The sequence below is a fragment of the Rhinolophus sinicus genome, linkage group LG09 (genome assembly GCF_036562045.2).
Source record: "Rhinolophus sinicus isolate RSC01 linkage group LG09, ASM3656204v1, whole genome shotgun sequence".
Lineage (NCBI taxonomy): Eukaryota > Metazoa > Chordata > Mammalia > Chiroptera > Rhinolophidae > Rhinolophus > Rhinolophus sinicus.
In genome coordinates, this window is record NC_133758.1 from 536,967 (window position 1) to 554,644 (window position 17,678).

At 53.1% G+C, this 17,678-nt stretch overlaps 1 protein-coding gene across 11 annotated transcripts in view; it reads right to left on the bottom strand.

The window, feature by feature from the left end:
• ATP9B (ATPase phospholipid transporting 9B (putative)) overlaps positions 1-17,678 on the bottom strand; it is a 172,869-nt gene that overhangs the window by 8,720 nt on the left and 146,471 nt on the right. For all 11 annotated transcript variants that reach the window (XM_019715633.2, XM_074339808.1, XM_074339810.1 and 8 more), the window contains 9 exons: positions 17,101-17,184; positions 16,537-16,707; positions 14,694-14,792; positions 12,993-13,082; positions 12,457-12,601; positions 12,168-12,232; positions 11,203-11,358; positions 11,019-11,083; positions 5,790-5,898 (listed from right to left, as the gene is read on the bottom strand). In XM_019715633.2, the coding sequence (XP_019571192.2) occupies positions 5,790-5,898; positions 11,019-11,083; positions 11,203-11,358; positions 12,168-12,232; positions 12,457-12,601; positions 12,993-13,082; positions 14,694-14,792; positions 16,537-16,707; positions 17,101-17,184 (984 nt within the window). The remainder of the gene's footprint in view (positions 1-5,789; positions 5,899-11,018; positions 11,084-11,202; positions 11,359-12,167; positions 12,233-12,456; positions 12,602-12,992; positions 13,083-14,693; positions 14,793-16,536; positions 16,708-17,100; positions 17,185-17,678) is intronic.

Sequence of the window (17,678 nt, forward strand, 5' to 3'; positions counted from 1 at the left end):
CCTAGGCTGGCGCCTCACGCTGTCAAGGGCACTTGGGGTGCAGACACAGGCAGGAGCTGCGGAGCCCCCCCAACCCTCTGCAGCGCCCCTAGGCTGGTGCCTCACGGTGTCGAGGGCACTTGGGGGTGCAGACACAGGCAGGAGCTGCAGAGCCCCCCCAACCCTCTGCAGCTCCCCTAGGCTGGCGCCTCACGCAGACCCAGAACCACTGCCAGCACCGAGGTATGTGGACGTCACCAGCTGCTCCGTGTGTCCTCCGCCACAGCCAGAGCCCCAGTGGCCTGTCATCACTGCTGTGTAGGCTCCTGTGACCTGAGCTGGCTCCCCACTCCTGCCCTGGGTGGTGACCAGGACGCTTTCTTCACCACTGCCGGCCAGTGGCTGTACAGCGCCCGGGCTGGGTTTGCCTGGTGTCTCGTAGTGCTTAGGCTGCTGGGAAGGGCACGATGAGGGCGGTGCGTCCCCACAGTGTGCCATGGCAGGAGGACGTGACTGGCATCTGCGGGGAGGGCACTTGCAGACTACGCAGGGACGGTTCAGGCTCTGGAGCCACCCCGGTCCCTGGTCCATCAGACTCAACACCGGGCTTCTTCAGGGAGGGGCCTCTCCCCAGTGTGGATGGGGCGCTCAGCTCAATCCCGGGTCACCACCTGGCACGACTGCCGTTCACTTTATCTCAGTTTGGTCTGTGGGGCGCTTTCATCTGGACATGCGGCCACTGTCAGAGCCCACTGGTCTGAGCACGTCCCCACTTTCTGCCACACAGGTGCTCTCCCTCCACAAGGTGCCGGCCCCCCCAGCACGCCCTTCCCTCTCCCTGACACACCTGGGAAGTGCGAACACGTCTGCTTCCTCGGTCTCTGCCCCCACAGGCACAGGTGTCCTAGCTGCCCCCTCTTCCAGCTCCGAGCTCCGCCTCCCACAGGGATACCTGGCTCTCGTAGCCATGTGTCTCCTGTGTGTTCAGCGCTCGTCTACGATAGAGCATTTTTCCTGAGAGCACGTTTACAGCTGCAGACCTGGGCTGCTGTGGGTTTTTGTCTTCGGCCTTCCCAGACGTCCGAGTCAGACGCTTTTCCCCAGGCACTCGGGCAGCTCCTGTCCTCCCCGCCCGGCGTGGCTGTGACTCACCTCTCTGTGGTCAGGTTCATTTGTCACAGTCTGCATTCCACCCACTGTGCTGAGCACTTCTGACAAACGCAGACACGTATCCACCAGGGTGCCAGACCCAACGGTTCCCTCACCCCAAAACTGCTCCTGCAGTCATCCCTCATATCCCTAAACCTTGAGCAACCTGCTCTGTTCTCCGTCCAGAGGGTCAGATGAGTGGCCGCACAAACATGTGAGTGTGGCTTCTTCTGCACACCAAGTGCATTTCAGGTTCTTCGTGCCGTGGACCTGATGTCTCTCTTGCCCCCACGGTGTGGCTGCACCAGCCACCGGATGAAGGACACCTGGCAGGTCCCAGGTGTTGGCAGATCCAACCACGGGGCCATAAATGGCGTGTACAGATTTGTGTGAACAGGCTTTGTCTCGGGGAAATCCCACAGCACTGAGGGCTCCTGCGGCCGCACGCTCCAGCGTCTGGCGGCTGGGTCCCGCTTTGCATTCTACACGTTGCAGGAGAATCGTGCTTTGATTGACAATCCCATAAGGAAAACGGCGCTGGGCACACCCTCATGTGCTCGTGCTGTGTGAACACGACCACCTCAGCACACCATCAGTCAGGCCTCTGTCCATTTTAACAACTGGGTGCTTGTGTTGAGTTTTCAGGGTGCTTCACATATTCTGGACACAAGTCCTTTGTCAGAGGTGTGATTTGCAAATGTTTTCTACCAGCGTGTGGTCTCTTTCCGCTTCCTTAACAGGGTCTTTCACAGAGGTTTTTAATCACAATAAAGTCCAATTTGTCAATTCTTTCCTGTATGAATCATGCTTCTGACCCCATATCTAAAACTCTGCCTGTCCCAAGGTGATGCATGTTTTCTTCTGGAAAGTTTAGTTTTCCATTTCACATTCAGGTCATGACCCACCTTGAGGGAATTTCGGTAGAAGTGTGAGGTGGGGGAGGGTCCATGTTTGCTGGGGGTTGCCAGCGGTGGGAACAGAATTTGTGGACAAGTCGGTCCTTCCCCCACTGAATGTCCTGTTGCGTCTGTCAGAGGTGGGCTCAGGCATTGGGTTTGTTTCTGGGCCTTGGATTTCCAGTCCCTGGTCTGTGTCTGTCCCTTGCCAATCATCACTGCCTTGATTCCTGCTTCACAGGAAGTCTTCCAGCTTCATTCTTTGTCAAAATTGTTTTGGTAACTCCATTCCCTTGACTTTCCATGTAAATTTTAGATCAGCGGGTCATGGGGCATCAACATGGAGTCTTGCAATCCATGGACATTCATTTCCACCTTCTTAAAATTTCTCTGTCAGTGTTTTAGTTTCAGCATAAATATCCCACCACATACTTTGCTATACCAAAGCGTTTCCCTTTTTTATAAAATAAACAGTGTTTAAATTTTTTTCAGGCCTCAGTTGTTCACTGCATGCATAGGTTTAGAAGTGATTCAAGATATTTTCCCTTGTATCCAGCACCCTTATTAGACTTGCTAGTCTAGGTTTTCTGGGGAGTCTTTGGGATTTTCTACAGTCAACTATGGCATCAGCACAGATATTTTTATTTCTTCTTTTCTCATCTGTCTTTGAATTTCCTTTTCTTGCCTTATCACTATTAGATAAGGACACAAACATACATTTCAAAAGCGAAAACTGTGTGGAGAATATTCAACAGAAAAACACTGCACAGTGAAGCACTCCCCACAGTGCAATGGCCAGTGGTTTCCAGGGCTTTGTGAAGGTCGGCATGTCACCTGCCTGACACTTTCACCATAAGCACAACTACAGCCCATGTGTTTCTGTAGTCAGGTAGCAGTTTACCTTCTCACGAGTAGGAATTATGAATTAGTAATTGGATTCGCTCCTACAAGCTGATACCACGTGGGCTCAGCCCACCTGACTCGGCCGAGCCAGCCACACGCTGCTCTACGGCCTCACGCATCCTGACCCCTGGTCTCAGGCTCAGGTGCTTTTCACAAGGGCCCACAGGCCATTCAGGACAGAGCCACCTGCAGGACAGGAGGGGGATGAAGACACACGCTTCCTGCCTCACTGGCAGCACCCAGAAAACAAGCAACAGCACTAGGCATAAGTAAAGCTGAATAATTCAGACAGAATCTGACTTCCTAAAGAGGAACACCAGAATTTCATTGTTACAGACACACCATTTTCTGCAAGGAATGAAGACTATATGGTTTTAGAAGAGGCAGGAGATGCTGCCTCTCATCTGACAGATGCATCCACTCTGCAAACTCCCACTGGGCAGATCCCAGGTCCGTGCGGCGGAGCCCTGGAGGGAGAGTGAGTGGTGAGTATTCTGGCCAGACCCGGCCGCTGCTGACACGGGAAGGCACCGGGTGTGCCCAGACTGCCGCACGCACTCGCGATTACGTGTAAAAGCAGGTGTCGGGCCTCCCAGCACAGCACCTGGGTTTTGCCAGGGCCGTGCGCGCTGCCCACCTGATGATTTCGGTCTCTGTGGCCCTCGATTTGCTCAGAACTCACAGCTAGATGAGTCACTGGTCAGCTGCTCCCGTTCCAACCTGCCTACTCTATGCTGCTGCCCCGTCTACTGTCTCACCGTCATTTAATTCACCCGAAAGTGTTTCCTCTTCCTGACTAAATGCAGACTCGAGAACAGTACCCCCATCTTCCGTGTCTTCACAAGTCCCCAGCACAGCACCCCCACCAGTCTGCCCATGCTGAGGGTTCACACCCGGTTGCTGCCCAGTGCCTGGAGGGTGACGCCAAGTGCTGTGTTCAGACCAGCTCGGCTGAGTCTTCAGAACAATATAAGCCTCCAAATAGCTCTCTAGCACCAAGAAGATAAAGTAACTCAATCTTTATCAAGTTAAGTGGTTGAGTACTTTGGTGCCATTTTGTTTTTAAAGGATTTGAAGAATTTTTGATTTTTAAGGAAATACATACTATAAAGACAAAAAGTATAGATTTTCAATCTTAAAGAAAAGGAAACTAGAGAAAATACGTGACTCAACTCTTCTCAAAAAAATTTAGTGTCCTGACTTTAGGGTATTAAAGTATTCTAAATTGCTGGCCGCCGTAACAGGCATGGAAAGCTGGTACGTTAACGAGACCCAGCTTCATCTGAGTTGAACGTGGTTTCCTGACCTCCCCTCATGTTTAAATGTATCAGCTAATGGCAGGGAATTGACAGTTAGACATGAGTCAGCTTGGAGGCTTGTGACCTGCAAATATTCTTGTACTTGAGTGACTGACACCCATAAGGAGAGAGGCTGCTGGGTCCAGGGAGAATGTGTTCCGCTGCCTCACCCCAGGAACGGGCCGGCAATCCCCACCCTGCCCGCCTGACCCAGGGGACCTTGACTCAGCTCAGACGTGGTTGCCTCCGTGAATCGGGGTGGCTAATCTAGTTTTATATTCTTACAGGAAAGCTCATGTACCCCCTTAAATCTGCGAGGCAGCATTTATATATGCACTCTGGAGTCTTGGAATGAAGGAAACACAATCTACTAAAACTATAATTATTTGCAACAGCTTCCTGTAGATTTTGGATCTTTGACCCTATTTTGCTTTGTTGAAGAATAATGATTTCACCACAGTAGTACGTTAAGCCAAAGTGTTTCTTCTACTCGTAATATGTACAATGATGTTACCGTCATGACCATAGTGCTTGCTATTCTGGCTTATTTAGTCTATATTGGTGGACAAGGTTTATTTTTGTCCTGATTCCAAAAGTAATATGGGCATTCTGTATTTTTTTCAAGGAACTTGAAAACCGTAATTTCAGCAGCTCCTTCCAACGGCGCCATGAAATCCCAAAGTTCACGTGACCTAACACTGACCAGTCAGCGGTGCCGGGCAGCAGCCTGCTGGGTCTGCCTAGCCAGTCCCTTCTCTGTTACACCACACGCACTACAGCTTCAGAACTCGGAGCTGGACACTCCAGGCTAGCACCTGCACACCTACGTTGAACCTGGGGGTTAGTGGGTCTTGCTCAGAGTGTTGGTGGAACAGCCAGCCTTTTGGAAGATTCCCAAGCCCCACGATTTGTATCTGGAGAGCTGAGCATGTTTCCTCTGCTACAAAAATGTGCTTTCATAGAAGTTTGATAAACTCAAGACTTCCTTCAGGAATATTTCAATCTAACAGAGCACAGTTTTAGGCAAGTAAACAGGTTTTCTGCATAGTTTCGGGGAAATGGGGTTTTCATGGGGGTCCTTCTCTCAGCAGTGCGTGGCCTTGGGGACAGAAACACACTGCCGCTCATGTGTCTGGCGCAGTGCTGAAGCCCATGACTACAGGGGTTTGGGACAGGGGGGCCCTGGATTTTTAGCTCAGGAATGCTGCCTTGTGCCCAACAGACAGGAGTCGGTGCAGGCGGAACCCCCAGCACAGAAAGAGGGAAGGGTGCCTATCGGCCAGCAGGGATGCAGCAGCCTGTCTGCCTGCTACATTCGCAAGCGTTCCTGGGGCTCAGGGCATTCGTGGGGCGAGTTCTAACTCCTGCCAGCACTTGAGAGAGCAACCGTTCCCCCCTTTGGAAGTTTCACTCAAAGGAAGATAACGGAGACAAAAACATGCCCGGAAGGACAGAGGCGGGATTTAATCCCTGCATGGAAACCGCCCCCCGCCTGGCAAACGCCCTGGGAAAGCCCAGGATGGGGCTCGCGGCAGCTGGACACGGGCAGGCCCGGGTGCCTCACCTTGGTGAGGTCCTTGTAGAGCTCCGGGTACAGCATGGCCATCTCGGGCTTCACGTCCTGGTCCAGCACCAGGGAGAACACAGGAAACATGGTGTAGACCGTCGCGTACCTGGGGCCCGAGAGGAGGCAGGTCAGCCGACCGCGGACACACGTCTGCAGCCAGAGGCCAAAGTGCCAAACACTAAACAGAACATGGACAAGCTGGGCCAAGTACGACTCCCCCAAACCCAACGGTCCCCACAGCACAGCAGGATGGCCTGTGAGACACCCATGTGCACGGGTAGCGAGCGGGGCTGGGTTCTTTTTACAGACATTTTGAGATCGTTGCAGACTCAGAGCAGGCGTCAGACGCGACACCGAGGACCCGTTCGGTCTTTACCCGCAATGGCAGCGTCCTGCCCACTGCAGCCCACCCCACAGGCAGCAGGGGACACTGGCAGCGCCCAGACACACACAGCCCTCAGCCCATGCCCTCCTGCCAGCACCCCCCTTCCAGCCCCCTCGCCCCGGACACCACAAACCTGTTCTCCATTTCACACTTTTTGTCACTTCAAGGTTATCTACGTGCAGCACATGGCAGGGGGCTGTTGGGGCGTTCGCACTCAGCCCGGTCCCCTGGGGTTGCCTGGGGCTTGCGGTGCCAGCCTCCCTCCGCCGACCGACTGTTTGCAGCTATAGATGTACCAGCTTCTGGGGCCCCACCACTCACAGAAGTGCATCCAGGTGACTCCCAGTTGGTTATTACAAACGAAACTGCCACAAGCATTCGCTGCAGTTCTTTTTTTTTAGTAAAAGTTAAGTGTTCACTTATTTTGGACAGGACTGCCAATTGGGGTCGTAAGCCCAGGGGTGTGACTGCTGGGCCACATGGTGCATGTGGTTTTGTAAAAAACTGCTGAGCTGTGTCCCAGAGCGGCAGCACGTGGTGGCCCAGTCTCTCCGTCAAAACCTTTTATGTCACAGATTGGTTCATCCGCTGTGCTGGGTGACCGGCACTCTCCTTCATGGTTTGAATCTGCACCCCAATGCGTGCTGCAGCTCCCCATCTCTCCACATGCCTGTGCCTCCCTGTACCCTCTGGTGAGCTGCCACTGCGTCGATCCCACGTCCAGTGGGATTTCCTGGGCATGTGGCTTCCCTCCCTGACGGGGCTCTGGCTGCAGTGCCCGCTGTCCTTTCCTGCAGCACAGCAGCGAGGTCTGCCATTCCTCTGGCCTGTTTTCTGATGGGACGCTGCTGTCACCGAACTGTTTTACCCCCCAGGTAAGGTGTCTTCTCTGTCGCTGCTTCCAAGGTGTTCGCCTCTAGTTTTTGCAAGTTGACTGTGATGTATCTTGGTGTGAATTTCTTTGACTTTATCCTGTTTGGGGTTTGCTTACTTTCTTGAATCTGTGGGTTTATGCCTTTTGCGAAATTTGGGAAGTTTTCACCATTATTTCCTCAAGTCCTTTTCGGCCCTGCCCTCTCCTCCTCCCGAGACTCCAAGGACACATGTGTGAGACCTGTGTTAACGCCTGGCGCGCCCCTGAGGCTCTGGTGTCTTTTTCACTCTCACTATTGTTTCACGGAGTCCTTTTCCAATGTCCTTTCCTGCCATTCACTGCAGGCTCCATTGCCTCCGTACTCCCGTACATTTTTGTTCTGGTTATTATGCTTCATTTCTATAATTTCCCTTTGATTCTGCTTTATGTTTTCTGTTTCTTTGCTAAGACATTTTTTCATTTGTTCCCACTGTGTTCATAATTGCTCATCAAAGCACTTTTACACCTTTGCAGAGAATTCTCTCATCCCTGCATCTCAGGATGCTGTTTTGTCTTTTTCACTCCCTTTAAATCTTCCTGGTTCTTGGTGGGGCAAGTGGTTTTCTACAGACACCTGGACATCTGGGTTTGTGCAGGAGACTGGCTCCAACCTTAGCGTCCTGACGCTGCTTTGCTGGGGAAGGTGGGTACTGTGTCCTTACTTGGGGTGGGGTCCTGCCTGCACACGTGTCCACTGGGGAGGGTACCCCACTATAGCCACGTGAGGGTGGGAGTGCTGGCTTCCCACTTTCCAGGGAGGTGGGGACAGTACTCTGCCGGAGTCAGTTCCAGCTGTGACTCCTTCAGCTCCCAGCATGGGACACACAAGGGAGGAGCTGAGAACCCGCCGCTGTGTGCCATCCCAGGGGCCCTGAGACCCGCCTGGACTTTTTAAGATGACATTTCACCTGTGAAAAAGCTGTTAGGTTGGGAAGTTATTCAGTGGCAGGCAGAGATGCAGAAGAGTCTGAAGACACCACTGTACCCATCAGCGTGTGACAGGTGAACACCTGGGGCCAAATTCTGCTTTACTCTAAGGCTTCCGTGGTCACTAATGGCTGTGATGTGGGTGGTGAAGGACACAGCCTCTCATGAAGGAGACTGCAGTCTGCTTCCTGTTGCTCATGCTGTTGGATTTGGCTGGTGGGCAGAAATCTTAAATATCTATGTGCTTCAGAGAGCTTTACGTGCCTTCAACTTCTTGATAAAGTTAAACCTGGTATTAGGTTGGTGCAAAAGCAACTGCGATTTAGAAGGTTAAAAACAACGGCAAAAACTGCAATTACTTTTGCACTAACCTAATACTTTTCAATTTTCCTCCAGATCTTTAATTACTTTGGTTAATCTTCTTGGAACAATTCCCAGCTCCCTTGGAATTTAGGGACCGAAAGGGCCAGGCAGTCCAGACAGAACGCGCTGACATGGGACACAGGCTCGACCCGGGTCTGCTGACACATGACGAGCGGCGTCTGTCAGCAGTGCGTGACTCACCAGGTCATAGGAGCGTCCGCAGGGAGTCTCCATGCGTGTAAAGCGCTTCTGTGAGAACTCCTGCTCTTCTCTGCCAGACATTTCTCCAGCTTTCCAACCTTTAGGAAACCTCATCACTACCGGCTTTGACTGAATTAACTACTGAGGTGTGGTTTTCAGTGTGTGTACTCTGGTGACTTTTGACTGTTTAGTCCTGTAACCTGCAGCCCCTGAAAGGGCCCCTGGTGACCCTCCCCAACCCTGGGTAAGCCAGAGAACTGTGAGGTTCCCCAGGATGGACGTGCTGCCCTCGTGTCACGCAGACGGGTCACACAGCAGGAGCCCCTGCGCCTGGCTGCTTTCCTGGGCATGGGGTCCCCGAGAACCACCCGCGTCGCCTGGCCGCACCTCTCTCCCGTGTCGCGCTGTGGAGGGAGCAGTTGGCTGCCCTGCTCATCAGCGGGTGGGTGTTTGGCTGTGGCCGTCTCTGGTCATCACACACAAAGCTAGGAACAAACGTGTGCCAGTGCTCGTGTACAAATGGGCTCACTCGGAGGGGCACAACTGGGGCCTATGTGGGATCTTAATCGTGTAAAAGCTGTCAAACCCTGTTCTGCAGTGGTGGCACCGTTTTGCATTCCTACTAGGGACGTGTAAGATTCTAGGTACTCCACGTTTTCGCCGACACTTAGCATGGTCAGTCTCTTTACTTGGCCTCTGTAGTGCATACTCGCTATGGGTTACATTTGTATTTCCTGTAACTGTTGATGAGAAATATATTTCCAAGTGCTTATTTTCCATTCTTTTATCTTCTTTTATAATGTATGTACAAATCTTTACCTTTTTAGGAAAAAAACTGAGTTGTTTAGAGAGCATTAAATACTCCTGATGCAAATCCTTTGTCCTGTGTGTACAGAAAAGTTTTTCCCAGTCTGCCTTTTTATTTGAATAATGTGTCTTTAGAAGAGTGAAGAACGCTGAGCGCCTGGAGCTGGTTCTGTGCATATCCAGTCGGCTGGGCCGAGGGTGGGGGACCTAGTCCCAGTGGAATGAGCAAGCCAGGGGCGCTTGGATGCGCGAGCGCTATCTCAGGGACACGTGTCCACATGAGAGGTGGTGGCCCACTGAGTTCCACCCGCCAGCAGCCTCACTGCCTGCCCTCCGAGCCGTCCGAAGCCCTTCCTGCCAGGTCCATGTGCTGGTTGTGACGTCCAGTGGGTACGTGTTCCTGCAGAGCTCTGGGGGGAGAGGCTGAGATGCACAGATGGGCCTAGGAGCTGAGGAGTTTCCTGGGAGAAGCCATCTAAAGGAGATGGGCCAGGGGACCCCGCATGTGCAGGAGCAGTTCCGATGCTGCACACGGCGACAACATGCCACACCATCACGGGACAGGGGGCAGTGAAGAGGCTGGAGCCTCAGGGGGTAGGACACGTCGCCAGCTCTGACCCGGGGCACTGGCAGCTCATAGCACTGACTGTGCAGCAGGGCTGGCCCGGCCCAGCTCCGTCTCTGCGAGCACTCAGGACACCCACCGCCAGCACGTGTCTGTTCTTGGTTGCCCACACAGGAACACAGGAGCGCGTGCCTGACTCTGCCCCGTCTCTGTCTCCTATGGGCTCTGTGGCCTTGAGCGTTCCCGGGCTTGCTGGGTCTCTGCTCCCACCTACGATGCAGGTAAGCTCACAGCTTGTGTCACAGGGACACCATTGGGCTGCGATGGCTCAGAGCAGTGCTGCGAGCACGTGTTCACTGCACACTGTGGGATACGCCTGGCCGGTGAGTGATGGGCTCCACGCTGTCCGTGAGAAAACTGGCTGCGTGACCACAATTTCATTTCCTGCTGTAATTATAGAGGATGAAGAGAAAGGCAGCTCCGATTACCCTTTTAACAAAAACTTCCAGTTTTGTAGATCCAGTAGGCAAACTGAGCTTCAGTTGTAAACCATGAGCACGCCACTCTGTGTCCCATGTTTTGAAGCCACCGAGCAGGTGTCTTTGAAGAGGAGACGGTATTATGGCCAGGGGGACTGTCATCGCGCCTGTTCTGCAATGTGCTCTGCTTGCCTGTGGCTGCTGACCAGTCCTGCCCCGCCATGGTCCTGGTGTTCCAGCCAGGATTGGAGAGGCTGCAGGAGGGCCCTTCCATCCGGGGGCTGTGACCGGCTGTCCTCGCTCTCCCCAGGATGCCACAGGGTGCTTTCGAACACCTTGAATCCGACATAGTTCCCCACACAAATTATGGCTTCGCCGTGAAGACAGAAATTCTAATGTGAAATTTGACAGTATTATTGCAAGAGGAATGAGGGGACAGGAACTGTCCCCAGGCTCCCGCAAGCACAGCGATGGTTTCTTATGTCAGCACCTGCCACTCGAAACTCTGACAGCCACCGAGTTACTCAAACAACACGCTGTGTGGGCCTGTGGGTGAGTGTGCTGAGCAGGCCGGCGCGGCACTTACCCCACCATGAGGAAGCCCTGGTACAGAGGGACGGACGCGAAGTAGAAGACGGAGGAGAACACGGCCTTCGGGAGGGAAGTGACAGCGGTCAGTGCAGGCTTCTGGCCCACGCCCAGGAGACCCCCCAACCCACACCCGCCCTCCCGCGCCCTCCCGCGCCACGCCCGGCCTGTCCCTGCGGCACCTGCATGGTGGAGATGACCAGGCCCCTGTGCATGACGAACTGGCCGAGTGCCGCTGACCGCTTGTAGCTGCTGCGCCCGTGCACCACCAGCAGGCGGCCCACGTGCTCGAAGCGCCGGATGGAGAAGTCCGCCGCCAGCGAGGCCGCCTTGCCTTCCTGCAATGCCCGGCAGCACTCAGAAACCCTGCGCAGGGCTCACGCTCACCACAGCCCGCAGAGCGCGTGCGGAGCGTAACCCCACCCAGAAGGTGACACCCTCCTGCCCACCAACCGGGAAGGCACAGCATCCGAGAGGGGCCACGCGGCGTGGCACCTGCCACGGGGAGCCGACCCGCTCGCAGTCCCAGTGCTTCAGCTCTGTCGCTCACAGAAACTGCGCAGAGGCGGAGCGGGCACCGCCGGGGTGGGGGTGGGGGTCGCGACCCTGTGATTGGGGGTGTCATCAAGACAACCTTCTAAGCCTGTTACCTGTATTTCAAAGAACCCGTCTGCTGACTCATGAAGCTGCTAGGGCTCGGGGAGGGGAGGCCTTTCACGTGTGGACTGACACACAGCTGTCAGGTGCCAGGAAGTACAGCAGCCCAGGGAAAGCCGGGACTGGGGTCCCATTCATTCCAGGTCTTTCTGCGTGTGCTTGCATGTGAGTATAGCTCACAGTTGGCCAGGAGACACGGACATCAAACATGACCCGTGTGTCAAGCACGAGAGAGAAGGTGCAGGTCCTAAGGGTGGCCAAGGTTTGCCAGAGGACGTGGTGACGCCTCCGGGAGGGGCCTGCAGGTTACAGGGTCCCACACAGCACTCGGAGGACAGTGAGGACCCTGGAGGGTTTTGGCATGGACCTGCTTTGCTTTCTACCTGCACTTCCTAAAGGTGTCACAGTAATGGGTTTACCCCACAGCCTGGAGCCCAGCACACAGCTGAGGGCACACTCGGGACGCTGCAGTGACAGAGGACAAACGTACCTTCCCTTCAATCCCAATCCCGCAGTCTGCGGCCTGGATCATGCTCACATCGTTCCCTCCGTCACCTGCAGAGCACAGAAAACGGGAACAAAGTAAAGGCCTGCACACGGAGCTGTTTCTCACCAGCAGAGGCCGAGTCAGGACACCCAGCAACACAGACACCACCAACCGGCTGCCTGACCTGGAACAAAACTGTGCCCGTCATTTGCATGACAGTGTCTGCGAGATGCAGGGCTCAGAGCGCAAGGCCACAGGGACACGGGCTGGGACGTCCCCGGAGAGGACTCACCGATGGCGCAGGTGCGTCTACGTGTGTGCTGTCGCAGCAGCTTCACGATGCGAGCCTTCTGGGTGGGCGAGCAGCGGCAGCACACGACAGCGGGGCACTGGCAGGCCAGCTCCACGAGCTCGTGCTCGTAGTACCGCAGGCACACCTGCAACACAGACCCACTCACACCGGCAGCCACCGCGGGCCCAACGGCCTCCTCCCAACGCACGGGCTGGTCTTGCCCTGTGACAGCCAGTGTGTCACTGCCCTGACACTGGCACGACATTTCTTCTGGCTCATCACAGTTGCCTCTGCTGCTGCCATGAGAGCAGTGACTGCAAAGACAGCAGGCTTGTAAAAGCAGCCAGATAAATACACTCAACTCTGGAAGCCCTTTGTCCAGTGGCAGGAAAAGCAGACCCGTGCTGGGCCAGGGACCAGCCCCACCTCCAGGGACATGGGCAGACAGACAGACACGTGCTGGGCCAGGGACCAGCCTCACCTCCAGGGACATGGGCAGACAGACAGACACGTGCTGGGCCAGGGACCAGCCTCACCTCCAGGGAGTCCCCAGATATGACCAGTGCACAGTCATGCTTCCTTCGAAAGGCGTTCAGCTCCAGATGGGCCTCTCCTCGACTGGTGACCTGCACAAAAGGGGGAGGGACCCAAATTACAGTGTTACCTAAAGCCGACGCTCTGACATACGTCTCACCTATGAATCAGTGAGATCCAGAGGCAGAAGCTACCTCCACGTGAAGCTCTGTGAGAAACAGCTCTTCCCAGTGTCTCCGACAGTGCTGGGGACAAATGCCTCCTTACTTAACAGACTGTTTTTGGGTTTCTGGCACCTCACAGCAGGAACTCACTCAGTAAAGGCAGTGAAAGTACCACAATTACAACAGGATAAAGTGAGCAGGAGAAGCTGGCTCATGCAGAAACAGTAACATGGCACCGGTGAGCTCACAGCTGCTCTGCCCTTGGGGACGACAGTGGACTTTGTCAACAGGGTCCCAGAAGAGACCACAATGACCATCGATGAAAAGTCCGCAGTAGTCCACGGTGAGAGTGTGGTGGGGGACACAGTGCATCTGAATGACATCTCAGTGCAGCCAGACGGCTCCGCAGCCACGCGGCAGAGGCACAGAGGCTCTAAAAGTGTCTCTTTCAAAATATGTCACCTGATGCAAACGCTTTTGTAAAATGGCTCCTGTTATCCCCGCCACAAGTTGATTCTGTTAGTTCAAGCAAACTGTGAAGGGTTAACGACTTGAAAAAGTAAAACCAAGTCATGATCTTGAAATAACATTAATTTTAGAATGAAAACATTTCAGAAATCAATATACTCGTTTTTTACATTCTTTCCGTGGAGATTTTATAGGGCATAAAAGAAATGATATATTACAGGACAGAAATAAATTAAAAGTTTCATGTGGCCCAAATTAATCTCACACTCATCTTTAAATAGGTAGGTTTTATTGTGGAAATTTCAATTTGTGGTGCTATAATGCTAAAAAGTCAACAAAAATTGATCTGAAGTTTTATCAGAATCATTAATAATTTAATTGCAAATAGTAGTCTGCAGGGCCTAATTTGCGATTCTGATGCTTCAAAATAAACTATTTACATGTAAATTATATTCAAATAACTGTTTCTGTAGGTGCCAGTGCTTCATTTAGAACAGACACAGACAGACAATGTCTGTTCTCCCACCATCAATCAAGACCCAAGAAACTTTTATTTTTTGTTTGCATTAAATTTAGTCATAACTAATACATACAGTAAACACATAAATTTAGATCATTTCTATTAATTTTCCTTGAGCTAATTAAGGAAGAGCATTTAGTCTGAAATGGTGTTAGAGCACATTCCTACTCTGTATTGAGTTTGTTTCACAAAACAGCTTCTGGATCACGTGTGATGTGTGTAACTAATAGAAAAATGTAGTTTTTATCAACAGACACACCTATTTTAATACAGATATTTAGTTGTGTAGACAATTCTAATAGTACAACAAAAAAGACTTGAATTTAGAACTTGTTTCACTACCAACAAGCAGCTTTGGATCACATTTAATGTGTATAACTCATAGAAACCTGTTTTTAACATGTTTTTATAAACTGAGTAAGAAAATTACAATATTTCTCTTTTAAAACAGACATTCAGTAATTAAGTGACTGTGTATATGTTCTCACGAATCCAACAGGTTTTCACCGTGAGATAAAACACAATTCCACGTGATGTGGACACATACTTACGGGTCTGAAGACGTGAATATCCTGTGTCCTGGACACCAAATGTGAGCTCTTGGCAATGCAAGTGGCCGTCTCAAGCTTATCGCCTGTCAGCATCCAGATCTAGGAAACCATTTAACCTGGTGAACTTCTCTATATTACACTTTCCTCTCTTAAAAGTATCTCTCCTTGAATGGACATTGGCACACCCATGCTTACAGCATCAGTATTCACACTATCTGAAACGTGAAGCAATGCATATGTCCATGAACAGCTGGACAAGTGGAATGCGGCATAGGTACAACACAATAGAAACGAGCTGTGAGGACACTGCTGAGTGAAATATACCAGCCACAGAAGGGCACATGCTGTGTCTCCCCACTCCACTGAGGTCCCTAGATTCACAGGGTGCCAGGGGCTGGGGTGCTTTGTCTAATGGGGACAGAGTTTCTTCAGTTGGAGATGAGAAAGCTCATGAGATGATGGAGGTGACGGCTGCACGCACTGTTAGTGTGTTTGGTGCCAGTGAACCAGACACTTAAACGTGGTTGGGATGGTCCATTTTATGTCATGTACACTTCACCAGAGTAAAAAGCCTCTGATGCTTTGCTTAGCAATACAAGCAAGAGCAAAATGACGCTCAGACTCGGGGCTGAGATCTGGGGCACGTGAGTGAGTGCAGCTCGGGAATCGCATGGCTTAGGCTGGGCAGACAAGTGCACACGTCAAAAGGCAGGTTCACGCAGCTTCCATGCCAAACAAACAGGCCCAGGGTGTCCCACGGTCATGGCTCAAGAGCTGGGAGCCTCTGCACACCCCGTGCCAACTTGCTGCTTTCTCAGCCGGAAGCTGTGGTTCCAAGTGGGTAAATAGGTGGCAGTGAAGCCAAAAGGTGTACGAAACAAAGCATGTCCGGTAGTCCTGCTTTTACTGAGAGGCACACACACACACGTATGTACATAAATGTCCTCAGTCTAAAATGAGAGCAAAACCAGGACATTACATAGGTAATCGGACAGCTTATACACATATAACAGCACAACCTTCCAGTGTGGGTGTTTCAGATGCCGTATGCACCATGTACAAACAGGCAGTTTTGGATCAGGAACAAGAAAGTTATTTGCATGGATTCTTTGCTTGGCTGTGGCCTGCGTGTGGTTCTCGGTGTCTGGGTGTCCGCGCTTTTCATTCATTTTACGCATCTTTATGCACCTGACTGAGCCAGACCTGAGACCTGACACTGTCAGGAACAAGTGACACAGAAGAACAAGAACTACTACTGATGGGCCTGCAGCTCAGGACGGTGTGACCTGCTGAGGGGCCTTTGCGTTTCGAGGGCTCTCTGAAGTGACACGCTCTCACCGCATGGAGAGGGAAAGTGGGCTTCCTTTCCATAGGAAATGGAAAGAAAAGAGAGGCCTGCAGGAGGTCTCAGAGTTCAGGAGTTGATACAAATGCTCCAATCTTATGCAAGAACACTCACTGCTCTAATATGCCGATAATCTGGCACGGGAGATTGAGGGGCTGATTTGCAGATTATGAAAAACACAAGAAAACTAGTGTGCAAACGACCAGGGTGAAAGGTAACTGCCCGCATCGCGCCACCAGACCGAGCCCTCGGTGCGTCCTGACTGACAGCTGTCCCTGTCCCGCCCGCCCACAAGGGGGCAGCTCCCACCACACCCTGCAGGCCCACCCTGCCCTGAAGCCAGGCGCGGCTGGGAAGCTCCCTCCATTCTGTGTCCAGTCTGCCTGTCCACAAGTCAGTCTTAAAAGCAGTGATGCACCGAAACACATATTGTCACTGAGCATGGCTGCTCCGCAGCCGCCCAACCTCCCAGAAGGCGCGGGGCGGCCCGGGTGGTACCTTGATGCCGGCGTTGCGCAGCGTCTCCAGTGTGGGCCTCACGTGTTCTTGCAGCCGGTCCTCTACCCCCGTGACGCACAGCAGCTGCATATCCCGCTCCAGGCTCTCCAGCACTGCCGCCACCTTGAGCGCCCGGTCGTGCACACTCAGCCGGGCCTGCGCATGTCGGCTCTGAGGACACAGACAGCTGTGTGCACCCGTGTGTCCACATGTGCACTCGTGTGTGTCACGCACACGCTCAGCCAGGCCTGCGTGTCGGCTCTGAGGACAGACAGCTGTGTGCACCGTGTGTCCACCTGTGCATGGTCAGCTCTGAAGACGGGGAGGGGCTATGCTGTCAATCACTTGGGACTTACTGAACACAGGACCTGCGACATTAGGGGCTTCCCCTGTCACTTGCGGACTCTCCTTTCCCAGCAGGCTGGACACGCGGTGGAAGTATGGGCTGGGGGACTAAGTTCTGACGCTCCTGAGCTGGGGCCACACGACCCCCTGAGTTCACACAGCGGGTACCAGGCGTGCAAGGGCTGGGTGTGTATCAGGGAGCAGAGTCAGGCCGCTCACCTCAAAATCCTGGTACTGTTCCTCCGTGAGCGTCCTCTTCGCGACCACCAGAGTGCGCAGGCCTTCACGGGCCATGTTCCCACACTAGAAAAGAAAGCGCAGGTGACACGTGCCCCAGCCCGGCCCGACAGCCCCTCTCTGGCGAGTGTCCTGCCGATGTCTGTCCATCCCGCGTAAGTGAGAGACAAGCCGGACGGCAGGCTGATGCTGTTTCAGCCGCCCCTGGCAGGCGGTGTACAGCACACAGCACACTGCCCTGTACACACGCTGCCCCATTAAGTCCCCATTCCACAGTGACTTCTGAGGGCGAGAAGCAAAGCCACAGGATGGAGTTGTGTCACAGCGCAGCTCTCCAAGTAACAAGCACAATTCTTTCTCACCCCAAATCAGACCTGTAAGCTACACTACTTTCACTGTTGACACCAGGCTGCATAGTGTAACAGAGGATCATTAGATGGACTCTGAGCAGGGGCCTAGCAAAGGCGGTGCCAGACGCAGGGCAGGTTCTGCCACCGTGACACGGGGACAGGAGAGGGCTTTCTGCAGGTGTTTTTAGCAAACGCCAAGGGTACGGATTC